The sequence below is a fragment of the Pleurodeles waltl genome, chromosome 6 (genome assembly GCF_031143425.1).
Source record: "Pleurodeles waltl isolate 20211129_DDA chromosome 6, aPleWal1.hap1.20221129, whole genome shotgun sequence".
In the NCBI taxonomy this organism is placed as follows: domain Eukaryota; kingdom Metazoa; phylum Chordata; class Amphibia; order Caudata; family Salamandridae; genus Pleurodeles; species Pleurodeles waltl.
The window spans coordinates 179,902,823-179,924,857 of NC_090445.1; the positions used below are offsets into that span (position 1 = coordinate 179,902,823).

The 22,035-nt window shown below is 43.0% G+C and overlaps 1 protein-coding gene across 6 annotated transcripts in view; it reads right to left on the reverse strand.

The window, feature by feature from the left end:
• BRCA1 (BRCA1 DNA repair associated) overlaps window positions 1-22,035 on the reverse strand; it is a 477,104-nt gene that overhangs the window by 132,549 nt on the left and 322,520 nt on the right. For all 6 annotated transcript variants that reach the window (XM_069237765.1, XM_069237766.1, XM_069237761.1 and 3 more), the window contains exon 14: window positions 2,208-2,404. In XM_069237765.1, the coding sequence (XP_069093866.1) occupies window positions 2,208-2,404 (197 nt within the window). The remainder of the gene's footprint in view (window positions 1-2,207; window positions 2,405-22,035) is intronic.

Consider the following 22,035-nt stretch of genomic DNA (forward strand, 5'->3'; position numbering starts at 1 on the left):
TCATCCTGGACCATGTATCAATTCGCCACGCAAGACAATATGCAAATTAAAATGAGGGGGCATCAAGCTTCGATTCGGGTTTGTTCTGCTTCTTGTACTCTCCCAGCTTTACCAGGGACAACAGATTTATGTGCCAAGGTCCAAACCTAAGACAGGACTGGCATTTTGACCCTCAACTCTCAAAAGGAAAAACAAGGAGATGGAAGGAAACTATGAATTAATCTCAGGCACTGGCGGTCGCTCGGTGCCCATTGTGCCACTCCAGACTCAGATCTACCATATACAAGTCAGGTTTGGTCATGCTCCAATAGGATAGTCTAGCTCAAACTGATGGGAACAAAAGCAGCCCTAGACCTGTTTCGACCTATTTGGGGGTCTCATCGAGCAAAAGAAATGATGGATTGGAAAGCAGCCTGAATCTATTGCCAGTGGCTCAGATTAGCATTCCTTCAATAATTATTTTTGTTATTGTAGTTAACTCTCAAAATGTGCAAAGTGCTAAAATGGAGCCAAATTGATTTTGTGTGCAATATTGCATTTTCTGACCATGTCCACCTCTAAATGGACCCATAAGAGGCAGAGGGTGTGCACTAAATTGTGAAAGCTCGCATTTGCACACCATCCACTGCTTCAGAAGACAGTTAAGACAAGTTAATGAGTTATTAAGTTATACTCCTTAAGTCTGCCCTTTCTAAAAATCATCTGATAATCAGAGATCAAGGAAAAAGAAAACCTTAATCTTCAAATGCCTTCATAGCCCTTGCTGCCTTCTCTCAGCACTGCCACAAACCACCTCCCAATCACGCTATCACAAAAGAAACCTACTCTTGCACATTCAGCTCACCCAGTTCATCTGATACTCCCCACCGTCCCTCAACTCAATACCAACTGACCCACACTACACACAAACCCTTGGACACCACCTGAATGTTACTGCTGTACCTACGTATACTGAGCTTGTATTTGTACACCCACCACTGAACCACTGGTTCATGTAACAGCCATACAATGTGCATTCACCCTTCAGCTTTACTGTGCAGAAAATATAAAGAAACAACTTGTTAAGCTTGGGAGGAAGGTACATTCCCCTGAACAGCAACTTCATACGGCCCACTCAACTGTGCAGCCATTGTTGCCAGCCCCTTTGCCATCTAAACCATGGCACACATTCCCATTGGAATGAAGTGTGTGTCTCCAACACAGATTCACATCAGCTGGATCCAAGATGTTCAGGATAACTACTGACTATGTGTACTAGTTCCATTTAGATTATTTCCATGTAAATCTATTTACTATGGATATCCATAAAATCTGGCATGTATGCAGCTATTCTGGGCCTATGTTATACAGAACTGGAGGGGGCTTATGCCAAGTGGATGTCATACTCTATGACCATTAATGTCCAAGGCACAGAAAAGACTGCGCCAAAGCGAGGACGATCAATTGTAATCCTGCCCGAGCTTCAGGTACTGTGTAGTCTTCTACAAGACAACCCCCTTCCATGAGACAGCTTTGGAGGAGGGTATGGAAGGGAGGAGTTAGTTTCTGAAAGCTTAATTGAAGCACACTGCTTCCCTCTTTCCATATGGGTTCAGAGCGTTCTCTATGTAACAATCATTTAAAAGCAACCTTGAAGCCTACCTGTAACGAAAAAAAAAAAATTAGAAAGTCAAGTTGCCTTTCTGCTTTCACCTTCCAATTTCAACACACAAATACTCTACGCAGGTATATAAACAGCATGCCAGGCATTCTTAAAGCAGACAACGGAAATTATCCAGAATACCACAGGTAACTAACATGGCATCACCATGTAAAAAATGCTACCAGTTCATTAAGATCATCCGAATGCTCCTGCTTGAGAGTGGAGATGAAGGAATGCTCTAAAATCCCCGCCCCTTTATTTAACCAACTATGCAATCAGGCTAGTTGAAATATGACTTCACTTAAAGTTAGTCTAGCACTGCTTTGAGCTGGGTATTACCATGATGAATCCTTGAACAACAACAATGATTTGCCAGACTTATACTGATTTGTCACAGGAAGTGAGTTGTGCCACATCAATTCTTAAGATGCTCTTGGGATTAAAGATTGTGCAATCACATATGCTACAGTGGTTATGTTGTCACAACAACCAAAATACATCACATTGACATAAGCAAATGATCTTATAACATTACAAATTCTGACTTTAGGAATGTCATTTTTACCAGATTCTGATCCTTCACAGATAGGCTGTTCAGCTTTCTCATGTGGCTCAGGCTGGTCAGCGTTTACTGACTGAGAATCATCTTGGGCAGAGATGGTTTTGAGCTCTTTCAGGATACGCATAGAAACCCTGACCTTTTCTGGAGTCTTCCTTTTTGAGAGCTGGGATCTAGTAGGAGTAGGTGGTGGCGTTGGGGATCTTGAAGTAAAACAAAAGGTCAAATACTTATCACACTCGCTTATGTTCAGTCAATGGTTTGAACAAGCAGTAACTTCACAACTGACTTAGGATATAAGAATTATGCAAAAGGCTTGTACTCATGTAACCACAGAGCAATTTATTAGACTGATAAAGTAAAAAATGGTGTGGATTTGAAATGTGACAAACCATCATGTGACGAACCATCATCAAATCACATCACTATGGAGTACATGCATGTACCAGAATCTTTATTCGGCCTGTGTGGTATTGCTATCTGTAAAATCAGAACGCCTTGTGTTCACACCTTCTGTACCAGATGATGACTACTCCTGTGTAAAACAATCTGATGATGTGCAGATGACATATCAAGTGTGATGAATACTTTGGCATCTTTTAGAGAACCCAACATTTCAGCTATATTAGGCAAAGGATATCTATCCACCCATATTTCCTAAGTCAGATCTCTCAAGTCTATGCATATCCTTAAACTACCATTTTATTTTTTTGCTAAGACCACCGGTGACAAACAGTCTGAACTTTCAGTTTGTTCAATTATTCCTTGTTCAGTTAAACGTTTCAATTACTGTTCCATTTCTCCACTCACGACCAATGGCACCCTCCTAAGCTAATGAACCACAGGCTCCGCTCCCTCCTTTAACACAATACGGTGCAAAAAAACCCTTTAATTTTACCCAATTTCTCACAGAACGCTTCAGGAATTTATTTTACCCAATTATGCGTTTCCATCCTCCAAACATTCATACATTCCTCCTTCAACAATACTTGCTCTTGACTGTTGGGATCTAATATAATTCAAAGGTTCTTCTGTTCCAACCAACCCAATAAACAATCATTCTTTGGCAACATACACCATGGCTGAAATATTATGACTTCTAAAGGTTAGAACAGCCTCAAATTCACAATGCTTCCACAGGTTTACCCCAATATGCTATGGGTTTAACATTAGATTTCCTCAATCTAACATTTCCAAATTTGATCCATTCCCCCGGATCGATCAAGGTGAAGAATGAACCAGTCAGCCAACATAGGCACCAAGATGCCGATGATCTCTAATTGACATATTGGCCTTTTGACATTCATGTGATCTATTTTAAAAACACTATCACTTGCGAATGTTCCTCCTCCAGTATCCAAATTTGCCATAACATTCTCATTTTCATTACTTGAATTGGAATTACTGTCTTCCACATTGTCCACAGAAAGGACTTTCTTTACTTTTGCTGTTCCAAAACCCCTTTTTGACTTGCACACCCTTGTGAAATTCCTTTCTCTTTGCATTTAACACAAACTTTGTCTACAGAAGGGGATGTGGTGACGTTACCCAAATGACTTTTACTGCCACACCTATAACAGTCCAACACTCTCTATGACATTATTTGTTTGGAATCTGTCTTCCTTTCTTTTTTTCTTACTGCACTATCTAATGTAACAACTTGTGCTCTTGACTCCAATGTACAATGTTGTCGCTACGTTTCTAGCTATTTCCAGTGCTCTATCCAATGTTACATTTTCTGTAGTTAACAATTTCTCCTATATTTTCTTATTACTGGTTTTCTCAACCAATTGATGCCTCAACATTGAATCTTTAAATACTTTAGATTCACGCTTGATAACTGTAAGGAAATGCCTCCTTGGCATGGTTACCCCCTGACTTTTTGGCTTTGCTGATGCTATGTTTTGAATTGAAAGTGTGCTGAGGCCTGCTAACCAGGCCCCAGCACCAGTGTTCTTTCCCTAACCTGTACTTTTGATTCCACAATTGGCACACCCTGGCATCCAGATAAGTCCCTTGTAACTGGTACCTCTGGTACCAAGGGCCCTGATGCCAGGGAAGGTCTCTAAGGGCTGCAGCATGTCTTATGCCACCCTGGAGACCCCTCACTCAGCACAGACACACTGCTTGCCAGCTTGTGTGTGCTGGTGAGAACAAAACGAGTAAGTCGACATGGCACTCCCCTCAGGGTGCCATGCCAGCCTCTCACTGCCTATGCAGGTATAGATAAGTCACCCCTCTAGTAGGCCTTACAGCCCTAAGGAAGGGTGCACTATACCATAGGTGAGGGCACCAGTGCATGAGCACTGTGCCCCTACAGTGTCTAAGCAATACCTTAGACATTGTAAGTGCAGGGTAGCCATAAGAGTATATGGTCTGGGAGTCTGTTTTACACAAACTCCACAGCACCATAATGGCTACACTGAAAACTGGGAAGTTTGGTATCAAACTTCTCAGCACAATAAATGCACACTGATGCCAGTGTACATTTTATTGTAAAATACACCACAGAGGGCACCTTAGAGGTGCCCCCTGAAACTTAACCGACTATCTGTGTAGGCTGACTGGTTCCAGCAGCCTGCCACACTAGAGACATGTTGCTGGCCCCATGGGGAGAGTGCCTTTGTCACTCTGAGGCCAGTAACAAAGCCTGCACTGGGTGGAGATGCTAACACCTCCCCCAAGCAGGAGCTGTAACACCTGGCGGTGAGCCTCAAAGGCTCACCCCTTTGTCACAGCACCGCAGGACACTCCAGCTTAGTGGAGTTGCCGCCCCCTCCGGCCACGGCCCCCACTTTTGGCGGCAAGGCTGGAGGAAACAAAGAAAACAGCAAGGAGGAGTCACTGGCCAGTCAGGACAGCCCCTAAGGTGTCCTGAGCTGAAGTGACTAACTTTTAGAAATCCTCCATCTTGCAGATGGAGGATTCCCCCAATAGGATTAGGGATGTGACCCCCTCCCCTTGGGAGGAGGCACAAAGAGGGTGTACTCACCCTCAGGGCTAGTAGCCATTGGCTACTAACCCCCCAGACCTAAACACGCCCTTAAATTTAGTATTTAAGGGCTCCCCTGAACCTAAGAATATAGATTCCTGCAACTTACCTGAAGAAGGACTGCTGAGCTGAAAAACCCCTGCAGAGGAAGAACAGAAGACACCAACTGCTTTGGCTCCAGACTTGCCGGCCTGTCTCCTGCCTTCCAAAGAAACCTGCTCCAGCGACGCTTTCCAAGGGACCAGCGACTTCTGAATCCTCTGAGGACTGCCCAGCTTCAAGAAAGACTAGAAACTCCCGAGGACAGCGGCACTGCTCCAAAAGAACTGCAACTTTGTTACAAGGAGCAGATTTAAAGACCCCTGCAACTCCCCGCAAGAAGCGTGAGACTTGCAACACTGCACCCGGCGACCCCGACTCGACTGGTGGAGAACAACCAACTCAGGGAGGACCCTCCGGCGACTCTACGACTGTGAGTAACCAAAGTTGTCCCCCCTGAGCCCCCACAGCGACGCCTGCAGAGGGAATCCCCAGGCTCCCCCTGACCGCGACTGTCTGATCTCCATTTCCCGACGGCTGGAAAAGACCCTGCACCCGCAGCCCCCAGCCCCTAAAGAAACGGAACTTCTGTGCAGGAGTGACCCCCAGGAGGCCCTCTCCCTTGCCCAGGTGGTGGCTACCCCGAGGAGCCCCCCCCCCTTGCCTGTCTGCATCGCTGAAGAGACCCCTTGGTCTCCCATTGAAAACTGAAGGAAACCCGACGCGTGTTTGCACACTGCACCCGGCCGCCCCCGCGCTGCTGAGGGTGTACTTTCTGTGCTGACTTGTGTCCCCCCCGGTGCCCTACAAAACCCCCCTGGTCTGCCCTCCGAAGATGCGGGTACTTACCTGCTGGCAGACTGGAACCGGGGCACCCCCTTCTCTCCATTATAGCCTATGTGTTTTGGGCACCTCTTTGACCTTTGCACCTGACCGGCCCTGAGCTGCTGGTGTGATAACTTTGGGGTTGCTCTGAACCCCCAACGGTGGGCTACCTTGGACCAAAAACTGAAACCTGTAAGTGACTTACTTACCTGTGAAAACTAACAATAACTTACCTCCCCCAGGAACTGTGAAAATTGCACTGTGTCCACTTTTAAAACAGCTTATTGTGTTTTATGTAAAAAGTATACATGCTAAAGTAATGATTCAAAGTTCCTAGAGTACTTACCTGCAATACCTTTCAAATTAGATATTACATGTAGAATTTGAACCTGTGGTTCTTAAAATAAACTAAGAAAAGATATTTTTCTATAACAAAACCTATTGGCTGGATTTGTCTCTGAGTGTGTGTTCCTCATTTATTGCCTGTGTGTATGTACAACAAATGCTTAACACTACTCCTTTGATAAGCCTACTGCTCGACCACACTACCACAAAATAGAGCATTAGTATTATCTCTTTTTGCCACTATCTTACCTCTAAGGGGAACCCTTGGACTCTGTGCATACTATTACTTACTTTGAAATAGTGCATACAGAGCCAACTTCCTACAATAACTAAAACTGTAAAATCACTAATAAAATTGTCTACCAACTCCCCTGAAAGTAGCTTTCTCATATAAAAGTTTTGCCTCTCCATAGTCACATTATACTTCTTCTTGAAACTCCTTTCCAACAATCTTATAGCCGAAGCATATTCATCAATTTCACCATCATCGCACACCACAATTGATAGAAGATGTTTTTAAAATGTCCTGCCTTCTGTGCCCAATGAATGCTTTAATAGTGCCAATTTTTTCTTTTGAGTAAATATTTCCCAATCAATTGCTTCCATATAAGCTTCAAAACCTTCTAGCCATAATTCCCACTCCACCATGGAATTGTCCTGAGTAGGTAAAAATGGTACTGGAGATGTCATTGTGTGCTGCATGATATAGTCCCAAAATTTGTATATAGAGGGGATGGTACACGTCTTGTAATGAAGATAAGTGAGAGTATCATTGCTGTACTTATGTAGTACCACTTGCTCATTTGAATGCCATGAAGATGGGCTTATCACATTTGCGTGACACATTTGCAACGTGTGCGTGTCACTGTAGTCCTTAATTGGTTGAAGACATACTCTGGCGTGCCCTATATGAATATGCCAGTGTAATTGGTGTGCGTATCACCATTGCATGACACACTTGCAATCTGCTTTGGAAAGTGTGCATGTCACTGTACTGATGGATGAGTATTCCACCAATACGCAGAATCAGTTGTGGCCTGAGAAATCTTGCAGAGCATCTAAATTCTCCTTTAGAGAGACTTAATATGCACTGTCTGGGTTGCTAAGTAACTAAGATACTTTTTCATGTATATTGTCAAATAACGCGCCCCAGCTCTCATTCAACGGATGTTGTCTTACGTAAGACGCTGAGCGCAACTGGCTCAATCGTCGCCACTGAAAAGTGACACACCGGGAAGGTAATGTGGTTTTACAAGATGTACTGAAGATAGGATGCATGCGTCCGACAGGGCAGGTGGTACAGTTCCAACTGTTGCCCTTAGAACATTTCTGACACTACATACATTTCCATAGCTACGTTTGTTATGCTGCCACCATTCCAGGTTCTGTTGAACAGAACCTAACAGTAACACACATGATATTGCAGTCCTCTTGAAGGACCAAACACTCAGTCACTTACGCACACCAAAAACCCTCTCCTTTTCTATTAATTATCAATGGTTTAACTTGCTCCCTTTTATTGGTAGCTCATCAGGTATTTATTAAATCAGGTCTCTGGCGTTTCTTTAAAAAATGTCAGACTAACCATTTGCACTATGTATACAAGGGTCTATGTAATAGGGCTGCTCGCAGTCTCCCAAACATCGCTGCCATTCTGAGGCAAAAGGAACTGAAAGCTACACCTCTAGCCACACCGTTCAGGGAAAATCACATGGGTGCGAGGTCATCCAATAAACGGTCGGACGAGGCTGGAAAAGGAGGAAAAGGCATATGATGGGTGTCATTGGTGTACAGAGAGCCACAAAGTATTGGGATTCCACAGGAGCAACCAAAGAAGATGTTGGGAGAGTGGAACTGTACCCAGGGGACTGGGACCCAAAGGCCAAGCAGACGTCCAGAGGACACAGAAGGCGAAAACAGCAGAGGAGGAGTGCTGACCGTGACTGACTATGGCAAGATAGAGGGGGACACAGTGCTTAGACCCAGCAGCCCGAAAGAGAGAGGTGCTGAGGTCCCCACAGATACAGCCCAAAGCGAGGGCCGTAGCTCTAGGCGAGTACATTTTTGTTTAAGGAGTGGTAGAGGGCATGGAGAGACTCTGTTACGACACAAATGCACAAGAATATTTGGGGCACATTAAAAGAGCGATCCCACATAGCTGCATGAATATTACTGAACAGGATTCAACTCATGTTGACACTAATGGTGATTGGTGAAGGGGGATGATAACATGTAAACAAAAGCAAAGCAGAATCTTAAGGACCTCATATTTCTTTCTGAGGGTCTGTGTGAGGGGAACAAGGTAGAGTGAGAAGAGAGAAAACCCATGAAGCAGAAGTGACTTTCCTAGTTACCAAGAAGAGTGAATAAAAACCTTCTTTCAGAGACTGCTTACCCTATTGTAGTCCTTCTAATTGTGTTACTAGTTGCCCTAAAACACTGAAATAGGAAACACTAAGACTTTAATAAAATCTTTCCATAAAGACTTAACAATGAGTCCTGTGTTTGATCCTGTTACATATGGCATCAGAAGTGGCCCTCAGACATGACACAACAGGTCACCATGGAACAAATGGTCCAACAACTGGCTGAGGGCCAGCGCCATTTACAGTTGGCATTAGAACAACACACTGAAACCGCTCAACAAGATGGGGAAAATGTCAATAAAGCCCTTAAGGTTCAGGCAACCGTGATAGCAGAAAACCAACAGGCATGCAACTGAGCCTTTCTGAAACTGATGCTCTTGTTAGCTCTCACATTAACCCCAATGTCCCCAGCTCTGTACTGCAAAGACATCAGACTGGGGAATACCTGGATTATTATTTTTTTTAACTAATTTTGAGAGAGTTGCAACAACTCCTTCATTGCCAGTTGAAATATGGTGGCAATATATAGCCCCATTTCTCTTGGGAGAGTTGCAAACAGCCTATCAGGCAGTCAACCCCGCTGGGACCACTCTGTATGCAGACATTGCGAAAATTATTTTGGAAAGACTTGAGCGAGTAGTTCTGAAAAGAAAAGTTGAGTCCCAATTATAACCCTGGGCCTTATATTATAGGATACAGGATTTGGGAAACAGATGGTTATCCCCCACTACGTCTACCACTGAAGAAATCACTGATAAAATCTATCTCAAACAAATTCTTGATGCTCTGCCTAGGCCCACTAGAAGGCAGCATCCTTACATAATTGTTAGTGGAGCGACAGAATTGGCATGCCCTACCATAGCTCCCCCAACTTTAAAGCCCACTCCACTCATTCACAACCCCTTCCATCTACCTCCTGGAGAGTTTCAGCTAAGCCAAATGTGTAGCCTTCCATTGAGCACAAACAACCTGTTACGCCTGCAGAAATATAAGGGGGGCCTGGACCACAGTGCTTCCACTGTGCAGAGTGGGGCCACAAGGCAAGATTTTGTCCCCAGAAAGCCCAACCTCCAGAACCAATGGAAGCAGGGTTTCAGAAGGGTCATGTGTTGTGTACAGGAAAGGGTGAAAACAAATACAAAAAGAAACTCTTATTAACTGGCCACCCCACTGAGGCCTTCATAAGTTCAGGTTGCCATCAGTGATAGATAAAAAAAAATGCATGTCACCTGGGCATAATATAAAGGTTAAAAGGGTTACCATCACAAAACACAAAAATGTACCCAGTAGCACAGACAGAAGTACAGTGAAATTAAATTAAATGAAATAGGACTTAAGCGTGTGCGTACTCCCTGAAGGGTCCTGGCGCTGCATTTTCGATGAGAACTGCAAAGAGCCATCATTGCTACACCTGCTTGAAGAACTATGTGTTCAACTTTTTCTTAAACAGTGAAGGTGAAGCTATCGAGCAAAGCTCTAGTGGAAGATTATTCCAAGCCACTGGCCCCAAGAAGCAGAAGGTCCTACTGCCCATTCTACTGCACCAGATCTTGAGGATCCTTGCCATAAAGCCATGGGTGAATCACACATTTCTGGAAGCGACATAGAAGTCGGCTCCGTCCCTCAAATAGCCAGCACACGAATGGTGCAATGCTCTATGGGCAAGAACCATCGTTTTGATAAGACTCTGTTCTTTATTGAGAGCCAGTGTAAGGTCTGCAGATGCGGAGACACATCAGTTCTAGAAAGCAAGTTCAGGAGCATGTGTGCTGCCACGTTTTGGACTACTTAAAGTTTGTTAAGCAAATGGTCCAGCAATCCTAAGTATAGGACCTTACTGTAGTCCAGCTGTGATGTAATAAGCGCCTGGCTGACTGCCTTTCTCACCAACAGGGAGAGTGGGATGACAAAACAGAAACAGTTAAGGCTGGAGTCATTTCCAATATGGTGGAGAGTGCTATAAATAGGAACTGACCACTTCCAATTTTCAGAGCTGGTATTCAAAGATGAAGACAGTAACTCAGAGAATGTTTACAGAAGGCTTCCTACCTAAGTGAGGACTGAAGGAAAGGTACAGTAAAACAAAGGAAATCTAAGGCAGAAACACATGTGTATAAGGATGCCTCTTCGGGGAGACATAACCATAATATGCTTTTGTTTTCTTATCTCAGTACACTATGAAAATGCGCAAACTAGCTTCCAGGCTGCTCAAAGAAATGATGGTAATCTCAGTCAAGCCTGGGCTAAAGCTGGTATGGAAGATCAGAAAAAGATTTTTTAAATCAATAAGAGGTTGTTGTATCATTCAGTCCATCAGGGGGGAAAGGAGAAGGTACAACTGCCTGTCTTATTGTCCTTCCGGCAGCAGGTGTTGTAGTTAGCCCACAACTGCGGTTGTGAAAAAAAGAATAATATCTGTTGAGATGCTTTTATTGTCTGGAGTCTATTCTGATATTCATAGACATTGTGCCTCATGTGACCGCTGTCAAATAAGCAATCCCTCTCATACCGCTAAACCTCTTCTACGACCACTCCCTATCATTGACATCCATTTATTAGGGTGGGTATGGACATAGTCAGACTCCTAATAACATCCTAGAAAGGGGATCAGTATATACTAGCATCTGTGGATTTTGCAATACAATACTCTGAGGCTATTCCCCTCAATAGCATGACTACAACAGTAGTTGCTTGAGCCATGGTAAACTTCTTTCAAGCCAAATTTCCCCGAGAAATATTAACTGATCAACGTACTCTCTTTATGTCCAACTTATTTCCCAGGTCTGCAAAATCCTGAGCATAAAGCAAATCAGAACCTCAATAGATCATCCCCAAACGGAATGCTTAGCTGAACAGTACAACAGTACCATTAAGTCCCTGCTGAAGAAAGTGGTTTGGGACTTCGGGAAAGATTGGGACAAGAAACTTCCACTAGTTGTTTTGCTATTAGATGTCATGTACAGTCCTCTATTGGGTTCTCTTCCTTTGAACAAGTGTGTGGTAGACAGCCTCACCCACTCTTAGATATGGCTGCCGAACAATTGGAGGAAGAGGAAGATGAGGGCTAAACTCTTTTTGAGTATGTCGCTCAGTTGCATAACAATGTACATAACCTTTGGGAAAAAGTCAAACAAAACCCAGAGAAAGAACAGGCCAAACAAAAAACAAACTATGACACAAATACCACTATCTGAGAGTTTTCTACAAGAGCCACTGTATATCTCTTTGTGTTCATCACATCTGAAATTATAACAAAACAGTTTCAGATGCCATATGTAATCAAACATGTAAGAACATTTGTTTTCCTTTCTTAAAAACAGGAGCAACTACAAAATCTCACACACCCTTGTGCGCCATCTTAACCTAGTACAACGAGCTGACTAGTGTAGTGTCATATGAGAAATGAGACTCAGTGACATTACAACTTCATTCAGCTGTTTAATTACTCTCGGGGAATACGCCCTAAACTGGAAATTAAAATGGCAGAACCTAAATCAACCCCAGATAACCTAATGTCCACACTTGAAAGCGTGGGCTCAGTTGGTCCTGTATCTTTCATACAATATATATCGACTAGATCGACAGATGATAATAGAGGGAACCAAATACCAATAGTAGTAGATGTAAAACTGCTCCATATGACCAGGGCCATCAGACTTAAGTTGACAAGTGAGCTCAGCAGAACTGATACAATCCTCAACCTAGGCACTCCCAATAGTGTCAAGCCATGTTAATACAGGGGATATGTACCACCTCGTTATTAATGTCACATAATTGCATTCTGCCAGGGGACTATATTATTCAAACCTCAAGTACGTGTATCCAAAGTAAAAATCCAGTAGACCTCCTTATTTTTCCCTACAAAAATCACATCCATGACTCCTTTGTTCACTATTTAATCGCATCCATCTTATGACATCTCTCCAAATACAGTTTCATTAAAGGGATGCTTGTCTTTCCTATTTTAATAGCTGACCAAAGCTCTGTAATTCTGGTGGCAATACTACTTCCTGTTTCACCGACAAAGCCTAACCCACATGGACACACTTGTGGTTGTACAGTTAGCAAATAACTTCAATTGTATGATATATCCATTAATGGTAAAGGACCCTCCAAAAATCACCCCATCACACGCCTTTAATTGTGAACATTTATAACTTTCCCATACTGGAGCTTTTCCATCAATTGTTTTCTGAACAAATGTATCTAGTTTCGGTAGATGTGATCTAATGAAATTGTCCCTCAAATTCCTATTGCGCCTATGTGCAAATATCGGTTTAATGATAGTACCACCTTGGTCTAGAGTGCTGTTCAATATATGCCAATTAGCATTAACTATTTGACAAACTTTCATTGAACACAGAATGTCTAGTAACATATAGAAATTTAGATTCCTTTTGTTGAGGATGACTACTTAAATTATCTTTGTCATAAAATCTAGCTCTCTTACAAACTTCTCTCACTAATCTATGCATGTAATCTCAATCAATAAACTTTTCCTTTATGTCAATGGCCTAATCATCGTAATGTGGAAGATTGGTAAAGTTTCGCTTTAATCTCAGAAATTGACTAAAAGGAATACTCTGTCTCTGATTTCTAGGATGGTAACTGCTAAAATGTGCTGTGGGTTTTACAAATAGGTCTACTTCCAACATACCATTATTATGGTATATCAAAATATCTAGAAACTCAACTGCTTGAGTACTGCCATTTGCTGTAAATCTCAGGTTAGGGTCACACAAATTCAACCATATAATAAATTCCTGCAGTACGTTTGATTCTCCAACCCTGATGAAAAAAATATTGTCAATACACCATGACCAATGGGTCACTGATTCCAAAAATGGGGCAATCTCATTAGGGATGTATTTATTTTTATTTTTTGTTTTATTCCTTTTATTTTTCGTTTAGAAAATAGTAACAGGGCATACAGTGCAGATAAATTAGGATGCACACCAACTCAAGCAGCACAAAAATGAGACCACTTGCATCAAGACTGGAAGGCAACAGGCGCCAAAGCAGCGGGGGCACACTCAATGAATGAAAAGCCAATTTAAGAGGCATAATTCCACCATGCCCTGAATCCAAACGATGTGGTTGTATACAAAGGAATCTCTCCTATCTTCCTACAAAGAGTGGCCCGCAGTCCCTCTAATCTTTATTGTAGCCGCACACCATAGCAAAAAGGCAGGAAGAGGCAGAACTCCCAGAAAGCGAGTGGAGAATCAGCCTCCGAGATGGAGGGAATTGAATTGTTGATTAAAAAAAAAAAAGCAGGGAAACGCTAATAACCATGGTACAAAACATGCTTCTGCCAACATGATCCAGCAGAGTTGTTGGTACCATGGTGAACAGCTGGACTGGCCTCGTTGAGTTTCTTTGTGAATTTCTATACAGACATCTCTGGGCATTAAAAATTATTTCCATTGTGTTTACAATTGTACAGCTATTCAGTTTTGCAACACCCTGTCCTGATGATGGCCTTGGTCAAGTATACCTTGGGCTGAAACATCGACTTTTATTTATGCAATATGGACAGTTGGATGTCTCTTTGATTGTGTAATTCATCTTATTTACTGTCAACCTTAAATGACTGTTTTCTGTGCGTTGAACCAACTGCAGCCGATTGCATTGTACAGTTTATATCAGTATTTTTATGTTGCTCTAATTTGTAGTTCCTATTAAATTAAAAAAAGATTCTTTCTTGATCTATCTGTTTGTTTATGTTATTTACTATATAATGGATGAGTCATTTTCATTACTGTAGGGTTTGATGGAGCACAACGATTGCTTTGTTTTTCTCTATTTTTGTTCAGTAGGCTTACTGTTTGAATACATCTATATTTCAATGTAATTATAAACCATTACTCTTGGTGGCTGATGCTAACCCAGGTGAACCAAAGTTATTTGACTCATATCATATCAGTTCTGCCCTACCCAGGATTTCACCGCAGAGGAGGAGCAAGGTAGGAAAGAAGAAGAAAGAAGGCGGCCATGTCTCCAAACATCAGTTTTATCAGGCCATATCCCAGGTAACACTTTCATTTCATATTCTTGCTCCACAAGATTCAGTCAGGCTGGGGTGACAGAAGCTGGATAGGGAAATTTAGAGGCTCCTATTCATTTCCTGAAGACGAAAGCAGCATCTGATGTGTAACCTTCATTCATACCAGTTCCCTCACCATTAAATGTAACGGTACAGCAGAAAAAGAGAATATCATTAAAAAGGTAGGAAATGTAGGCAAATGAAGGCCAATCATATGGGAAGATTATAACTCCTATAACACCATTTATAATGAATATGAAGGCTGTCATGAGTTATGCCATTTGATTGCAAATTGAGCAGTGTACATTTTGCCATTAGCATGGCTTCATAGTTCTGTCATCTATCAGGACACAGCTTTGATTATACTTTTCTTAACACAGACAAGACCTCCAGTTGTCCTGTGATGAAGTGATCAGGGCACCGTGTACTGGTCCATCTCTGGTTGGACTTCAGTGGCATGTTCAATGGGCTGGGAATGTGTGATTGGTGTGTTGGAGACACCCATTACAGTGCTCTAATCAGTTGCTTATACATTTCTTAGAATTGTCCTTCCAAATCTCAATCTCATTCAATCTCTTGCTCTTTATCTCTCACAACAAAGTCAAACCCATGATTAGATTTCTTGCCACCTTCAATGAGCAATTTGGAACAGTGGAAAAACTACTTGGCAAACATTGGTGGACTTTGAAATCTGATGGGGTAATTGGACTAGAATTTAGCGACAAACTGCTGATTACGTACAGAAAATTAGAATCAATAAAAGACCATTTGGTACATAGTCATCTAGCTCCAGATAGGAATGAGCAGTGGTTGGATGGGACAAAAGTTTTTTCAAACTTGCAAAGTCAAAGCTTGCAAAAATACTACTAAAAAAAGAGAATACAATATTGTTTGTGGCAAGGGAAATAAATGTTTCTCCTAATTCCGAACTTTAAATTCTGACTATATGGTGCATGTACAAATTTGCACCTGTGGCACATGCTATAATCTTCATAGCGAAAAAGAGAATATTAGAACGCTTACCAGCAACTGCTCCAATACTTTGGTATTTGAAAGTTTGAGCCATGATTTAGAATTTACAAACTATATTCACTAAAGGTCTGAACATCGATGAAGAGCTTTTAGATGACTTAAGCACTGGCTTTGGAAGGCCCACCTACACTAGCCATAATGGATGACCTGCACTGTGGTTTTGGGTAGCCGGACTAATGCTGATCCTCTTTATGTTGATTTATTTAATATTCCCTTTCTGATGCCTGCTATTCTCTATATTTCAGCTGTTGCACTTTGATTTGCATTTGAGTAAAGAGGATTTTAATCTTTTTTGCTCTATTTCAGGCTGGACTGTACGATTTATACAGTTTTTACATAAGGTTAAATATGATATAGAATGATGCCCACTTGGGCTTTATATGTTTGCAATCATGTTATTCATTTACAGATCACGACTGAAAGTGAGGATGGTTGATGCCAACTATTTAGTCCATTACTGGAATGATATAGCTAATTCAGAATGCTATAAAATGTAATCTGGTTGATCTATAAATGGATTTAACTTTTGACATTTATCCTATACAGGAATTTGGTACACATGAGTATTTTTACTATATTAAAAAGGCATGCATAAAACTTGAAGAAGGACTACTGATAACACTGTGCCCTTTGCCACAGAAGGGGACCCTTTTTACTATATGGATGGATATATATATATATATATATATATATATATATATATATATATATATATATAACTCAATAAAGACTTTATAGGGATCGCTATCTCGAGAACATAAAACAACTCCTCGATTTGTTAATATCTTCATCAAATCTGCATTAATATCTATCTTTTAAAGATATCTTTTTGTTATAATTCAAACATAAGATGATATGTGACCAACATTTCAGGACCAGAAGGGACAAGAGCATTATTACCTAGAATGCCAGGATCAAATTGTAACCTCTCCCCTAGCCTGCCTCCTAGCCACTTACGATAGTCTCCAAACAGAACATTAAAGGTCACAACTAGGTCTGGGCGGAGGTCGTGGAGTTCAGTGACAAAAAAACGCCACCGCGCTACGAGAAGTTCCGCAAGTAGCTGAGTGCGTTAGGTCATGATGTTCACGCTGATTTTTAGTGCCAAATGTTTGTCCTGTGCCGAAAAATCCGTGATAACAGCACCATGCGCAGCGCAAGAGCACACTGCTTCTTTTCAGCCACTCGAGTAGATTTTCTACTCGAGCGGCATCTTTCTCAACGAAAACGGAAGGTTTCACAACATGACGGGTAGCAAGCATTCGCAACCACCTGCATTAGAACTCTCATGTGTGTGGGGTGGGGGGGGGGGGGGGGGGGTTGGTGGGGTCTAAGTAAGATTTTCCTTGTTCGCCAACTTAACATTGGAGCGGCGCATGGAGTGGGAAAAACTGTGCAAACTCCACAAGCGGTGCGGAGTTCACCGCCCACCCCTAGTGACAACAACTTACGCCATTGGTTGATTAATGATTTTTGTTCTACTCAAAATAAATATGAGTAATATGAACAGCTGAAGAATAATACACAATAATTCAAGAGCCCTCTGTCTTAAAGGACACTAAATTGCAGGAATGCTGGCTAAGAGGTAAAACAGCAATGGACTTCACATAGCCTCAAACGTATTGTACTTAGCGAAGTTGCTTCATGGCCAAAAAGTTCCAAAGTCCAAGGTGCCAGTGTGCTGAGAGATGGATTCTTTTTATTCCACTGAGAGACTTAAATTAGCTTCACCACTAACAAACAATTACAAATTATCGTCTTACCTCTCTTTTGCGTTGACGTTTCAAGAGTGAGCAGCATATGTGCAAAAGTATAAACGCTGCTTCTTTTGGGACAGGGTATCCAAGAAATCTCCTCAAGGTAGTTATTATTTCTCCAGAATGGTTTGATGAAGGAACAGCCTTACCATGTGTGTTGATAGTACCTATGTTGGATGGTGTCGATGGAGGTTCCCAAATAATGCAAGGTCTGTACTGGGGTCAGTGTTGATTTCCTGCGGTTGACACGAAGTCCCAACCACTGGATGAGATTTCAGGTCCATTTAGAATGAAGCTGGGCTTTCTGAAAGTTTACAATTTTTTAGCCAATCATCTAGGTATGGATAGACAAAGACACAATGTTTTCTGAGGTAGGCAGCCACTACTGCCGTGCACTTCGAGAATATTTTGAGGGCTGACTTCGGAACAATGGAAGTATTTGGTACTTATAGTCAGGCCTCGAAAAATCATTAAAATTTTACTAGACCTGCTGGTTGAATAACTTGAATAATCTACTAGACCTAACTATAATGTAACTGACCCGTAAACGGACTCAAATTGTATGATCCTAGGCAAATAGTTTAGAGTCTCCTTTTTTCATCATTCTCACATGATTGTGCCTTCAGATGTGAGCTCAGCATTTCTGCTGTACAAATAAAAAACCTCTTTTGTTTGATTAGATAGACTAAAATTTGCTGCATGAATCTAGCCCACATATAGGGGACACATGACTTGCTTTTAGTTTATTAATAGCATTGCCATCAGGGGAGGAGTGTTTCTCAGTTTGTTTAAACACTCACTTTAAAAAAATATATTACTATACCATGATGTGGTAGCATACTGTCATCTACACACAACAACTTTCCAAGAAATTTCCAAAAACGTTTCCACTAACTTGCAGCTTTACTGATAAAACTATACAGTGTATTAACTGTGGGAAGCTGGCTCTGTATATACTATATCAAAATGAGATATACTGTGCACAGAGTCCAGGGGTTTCCCAGGGGCTTAACAGAGGTAAAGTAGATAATACTAATGTTCTCTGTTGTGGTAGTGTCGTCGAGCATTTAGGCTTATCAGAGGGAAGTGCAAATCATTTGTTGTACACACACAGTCAAGAAATGAGGTACAGACTCAATGACTAACTCCAGGCCAATTGGTTTTATATAGCAAAAATAGGTTTGTTACTTTATTTCTAGAACCAAAAAATTCTCGCTGCAAGTAATTACAGTTGCAAGTATGTATTAAGCATATGTACCAAATGTACTTTGTTTAGGTTTGGCAAATAAAACAGTTTACAGGCAAGTAACACTTTTCAATTTCAAAAGTTGACACAGTGCAATTTTCAGAACAGTCCTAAAAAAGGAAAAGTGTTAGTGCAGTTTTGAGGTAAGTACACGAGTTACAGTTACAGTCTCCAGGGGTTAGGATGTCCAGTGGTCAAGGTTCAAGATGACCCCCAAACACACACCACTAGCAACACGGGGCCGGTCAGGTGCAGATGTCTAAGTTGGGTTTGGATGTAGAGAGGGATCCTATGGAGAGTGGGGGCACTCGGAAACAGATCTGCTCACAGGTAAATACCCACAACTTTGGAGGGCAGACCTGGAGGTTTAAGTGAGCACCGGGGGTAAGCACCAAGCACACACTGTCAGCGGCACTGGGGCAGCCAGGTGCAGGGTGAAAACACAGCATCAGGCTCCCAATTCTTTTCAAAAGGGGGGCCTGGGGGTCACAAAGATGCTGCAAGCTGGGTACAGGAGGTCGGTTTCGGAAAAACAAAGTCTGGACAAGCAAGAGGACCGCCTGCTGAATGTTGCTGGACTGCTGGTCGGATTCCCCAATGCCAGGGGGCTGCGGGTGCAGGGGTACCTTTGGGAGTCTGTTATCTTCGTCTGGTTCTGTCGATGGGGACCTCTGAATTTAGGCTGCAGGCATCATGTTGGCCAGGAAGGGTTAACCCAGGGTGGACACAAGGTCGTAATCGCCTGGGGACTGTCTCCGGACCGGTGGGCCACCTGGACACGGGCTGTGGGCCGGACTCGCGGATCTGGGGCGGTTCTGAAGTCCTTCTAGGAGTTTCTTGTGGACAGGGCCTCTGTCCTCAGGAGTACTTGGTCCTCTGGTGGGCAGGCAGTCCTCTGTGGGTTTGGAGAGGTTGTTGATCCTGCAGGATGTGTTGCCTTTTTGTAGCAGAGTCCTTGAAGCTGCTGACAAGCTGGAACGGCTGGGGCCAAGTCAGTTGTCGTCTGGAGTCTTCAATGCTGGGGGTGGGGTGGGGGGGGGGGGGGGGGGAGGTTGGGAGAGGGGTTCGCTTAGCAGTCCTTCTTTCTTCTTGTATTGAGGTCAACAGGAATCTGGTGAGCTAGGTTCAGGGGTGCCCTTAAATCCTAGATTTAGGGGCATAACAGGGGTCAGAGGGCAGTAGCAAATGGCTACTGTCCCTCAGAGTATCTACACCCTTTCAGTGCCCACTCCCTTTGGTGGTGGGGGGGCAAATTCCTAACCCCATTGTCCCCTGTCCTCCAAACCAAGATGGAGGATTCTGCAGGGAGGGGGGGTGTCACTTCAGCTCTGGACACCTTAGGGGTAGTCCTAGCTGGAGTGGTCACTCCTCCCTCTTTTTCCTAATTTTCCTGCCGTACTTGTTGACAAAAGTGGGGCTTCGTCTGGGGGGCAGGCCCTGGGGCACGGCAACAGAAGGCCTGATCTGGGGCTCACTGCCAAGTGTTGCAGTTTTTGCAGGAGGGAGGTGTGAAGCACCTCCACCCAGAGCAGGATTTGTTTATGACTCCAGAGAGCACAAAGGCTCCCACCCCACGGGGTCAGAAACTTGTCTTTTGGTCGCAGGTTGGCACAGACTGGTCAGCATTACACTAAAGGGTCGGTTAAAATACAGGGGGCATCTCTAAGATGCCCTCTGAGTGCATTGTACAATAGATCAAACACTGGCATTAGTGGGGGGGTTTTGTGCTGAGAGGTTTGATACCAAACTTCTCCGCCTTCAGTGAAGCCATCATGAGGCTGTGGAGTTCATAATGACAAACTCCCAGCCCATGTGGCCACACTCCACTTAAAATGTCTAAGAATGGACTTATTGCAAAAAGAACAAGTGATGGACGGAATGCTGAACAATGTCAAACATTCACCCTTAGTACAGAGATCTAGGCCTAAATCCATTCGTTTTTGCTATCCATGCCATTCCAGTTTGGACCCAGCCATATGCGAATCAGTCTTGACCCTGCCTTGATAAGCTACCCTGCTGCCTGCTGATCTTTGCCCAGCTGAGGCAGGACTGGACCCTCTCATCTGGTCCAGAGTGAATCCAAGAGCTTGCCTCCTGTTCTCTTGCAGTCTCAGGGCCATCAAAAACTGCCTGGAACTATGCTTTTGCAGCTGGACTCTGCCATCTGTGAGTCCTGCCCTTGCTTGAGTTGCTAATCCAATCATGGGCCTTGGATGTTGGTTTGCAGCTGCCTTTTCTGCAAACACCGACACAACCGAGCCTTTGTGCCGCTTGGAACCGATGCAGTGCCTTCCAATGCACTGCCGATGTGACAACGACATGCGACCCGACGTTCGATGGTGACGCATTGAATTAATCTCAACGGAGTTTGAGCCGAGGCAGGACCGGACTGTGAGGTTCAACAGCAAGGCATCAACCTGACTGCGTGAATCAGAACTAACACATCGCCTCCGCAGCTCCTTTACGTCGATGCTTGCTCTATCTACAGTACTCTTTCAGTGGGATGTGCATGAATCCTCTAGCTGGCCTGCCCTCCATCACAGTCGGCCTGAACTTTGGATTTAGCTTGGTCTAGCACAAACTCAAGTAATCTTTTAGCCCTATTGATTTCTAAGCACTATTTGGATTTTTGTTGTTTTGGTCTCATTTTACTCAGATAAATACTCACTATTTTTCTAAACCTACGTGGAGTCCTTTTTGTGGTGTTTTCATTGTGTGTGTGTGTGTGTGTTTTGCACAAATTCTTTACACATTGACTCTTTAGATAAGCCTACCAGCTCTGTGCCAAGTTACCAAAGGGTGAGCACTGGTTATCTCTATGTGTGTATCTAGCTTACCCTGACTAGAAGTGGTGGTTCCTGCTTGTACAGGGTGCATACTCTGACAACCAGAAACCCTGCTTCTAACATCTACCAACAAAACAGAGATGACTTTGCTGCTCCTCAAAAACAGAATATAACAGAGTTATAAGTTTAGGCTCATCTCTAGCACACCATCTGAAACAGAAAGTAGAGATATCCTATGTCCCAGAATCCTGTCACCTAAAAGGAATCCATTAACTTCAGTAGAAGATAAATTAAACATATCTGTGATCACATCACGTCCTTGTACTTCGCTGAATCCCCAAGAGATGCTGAAAAAGGACCCTATTTAGAATCTGCACCCGCTCTAGACTGTCACCCGACA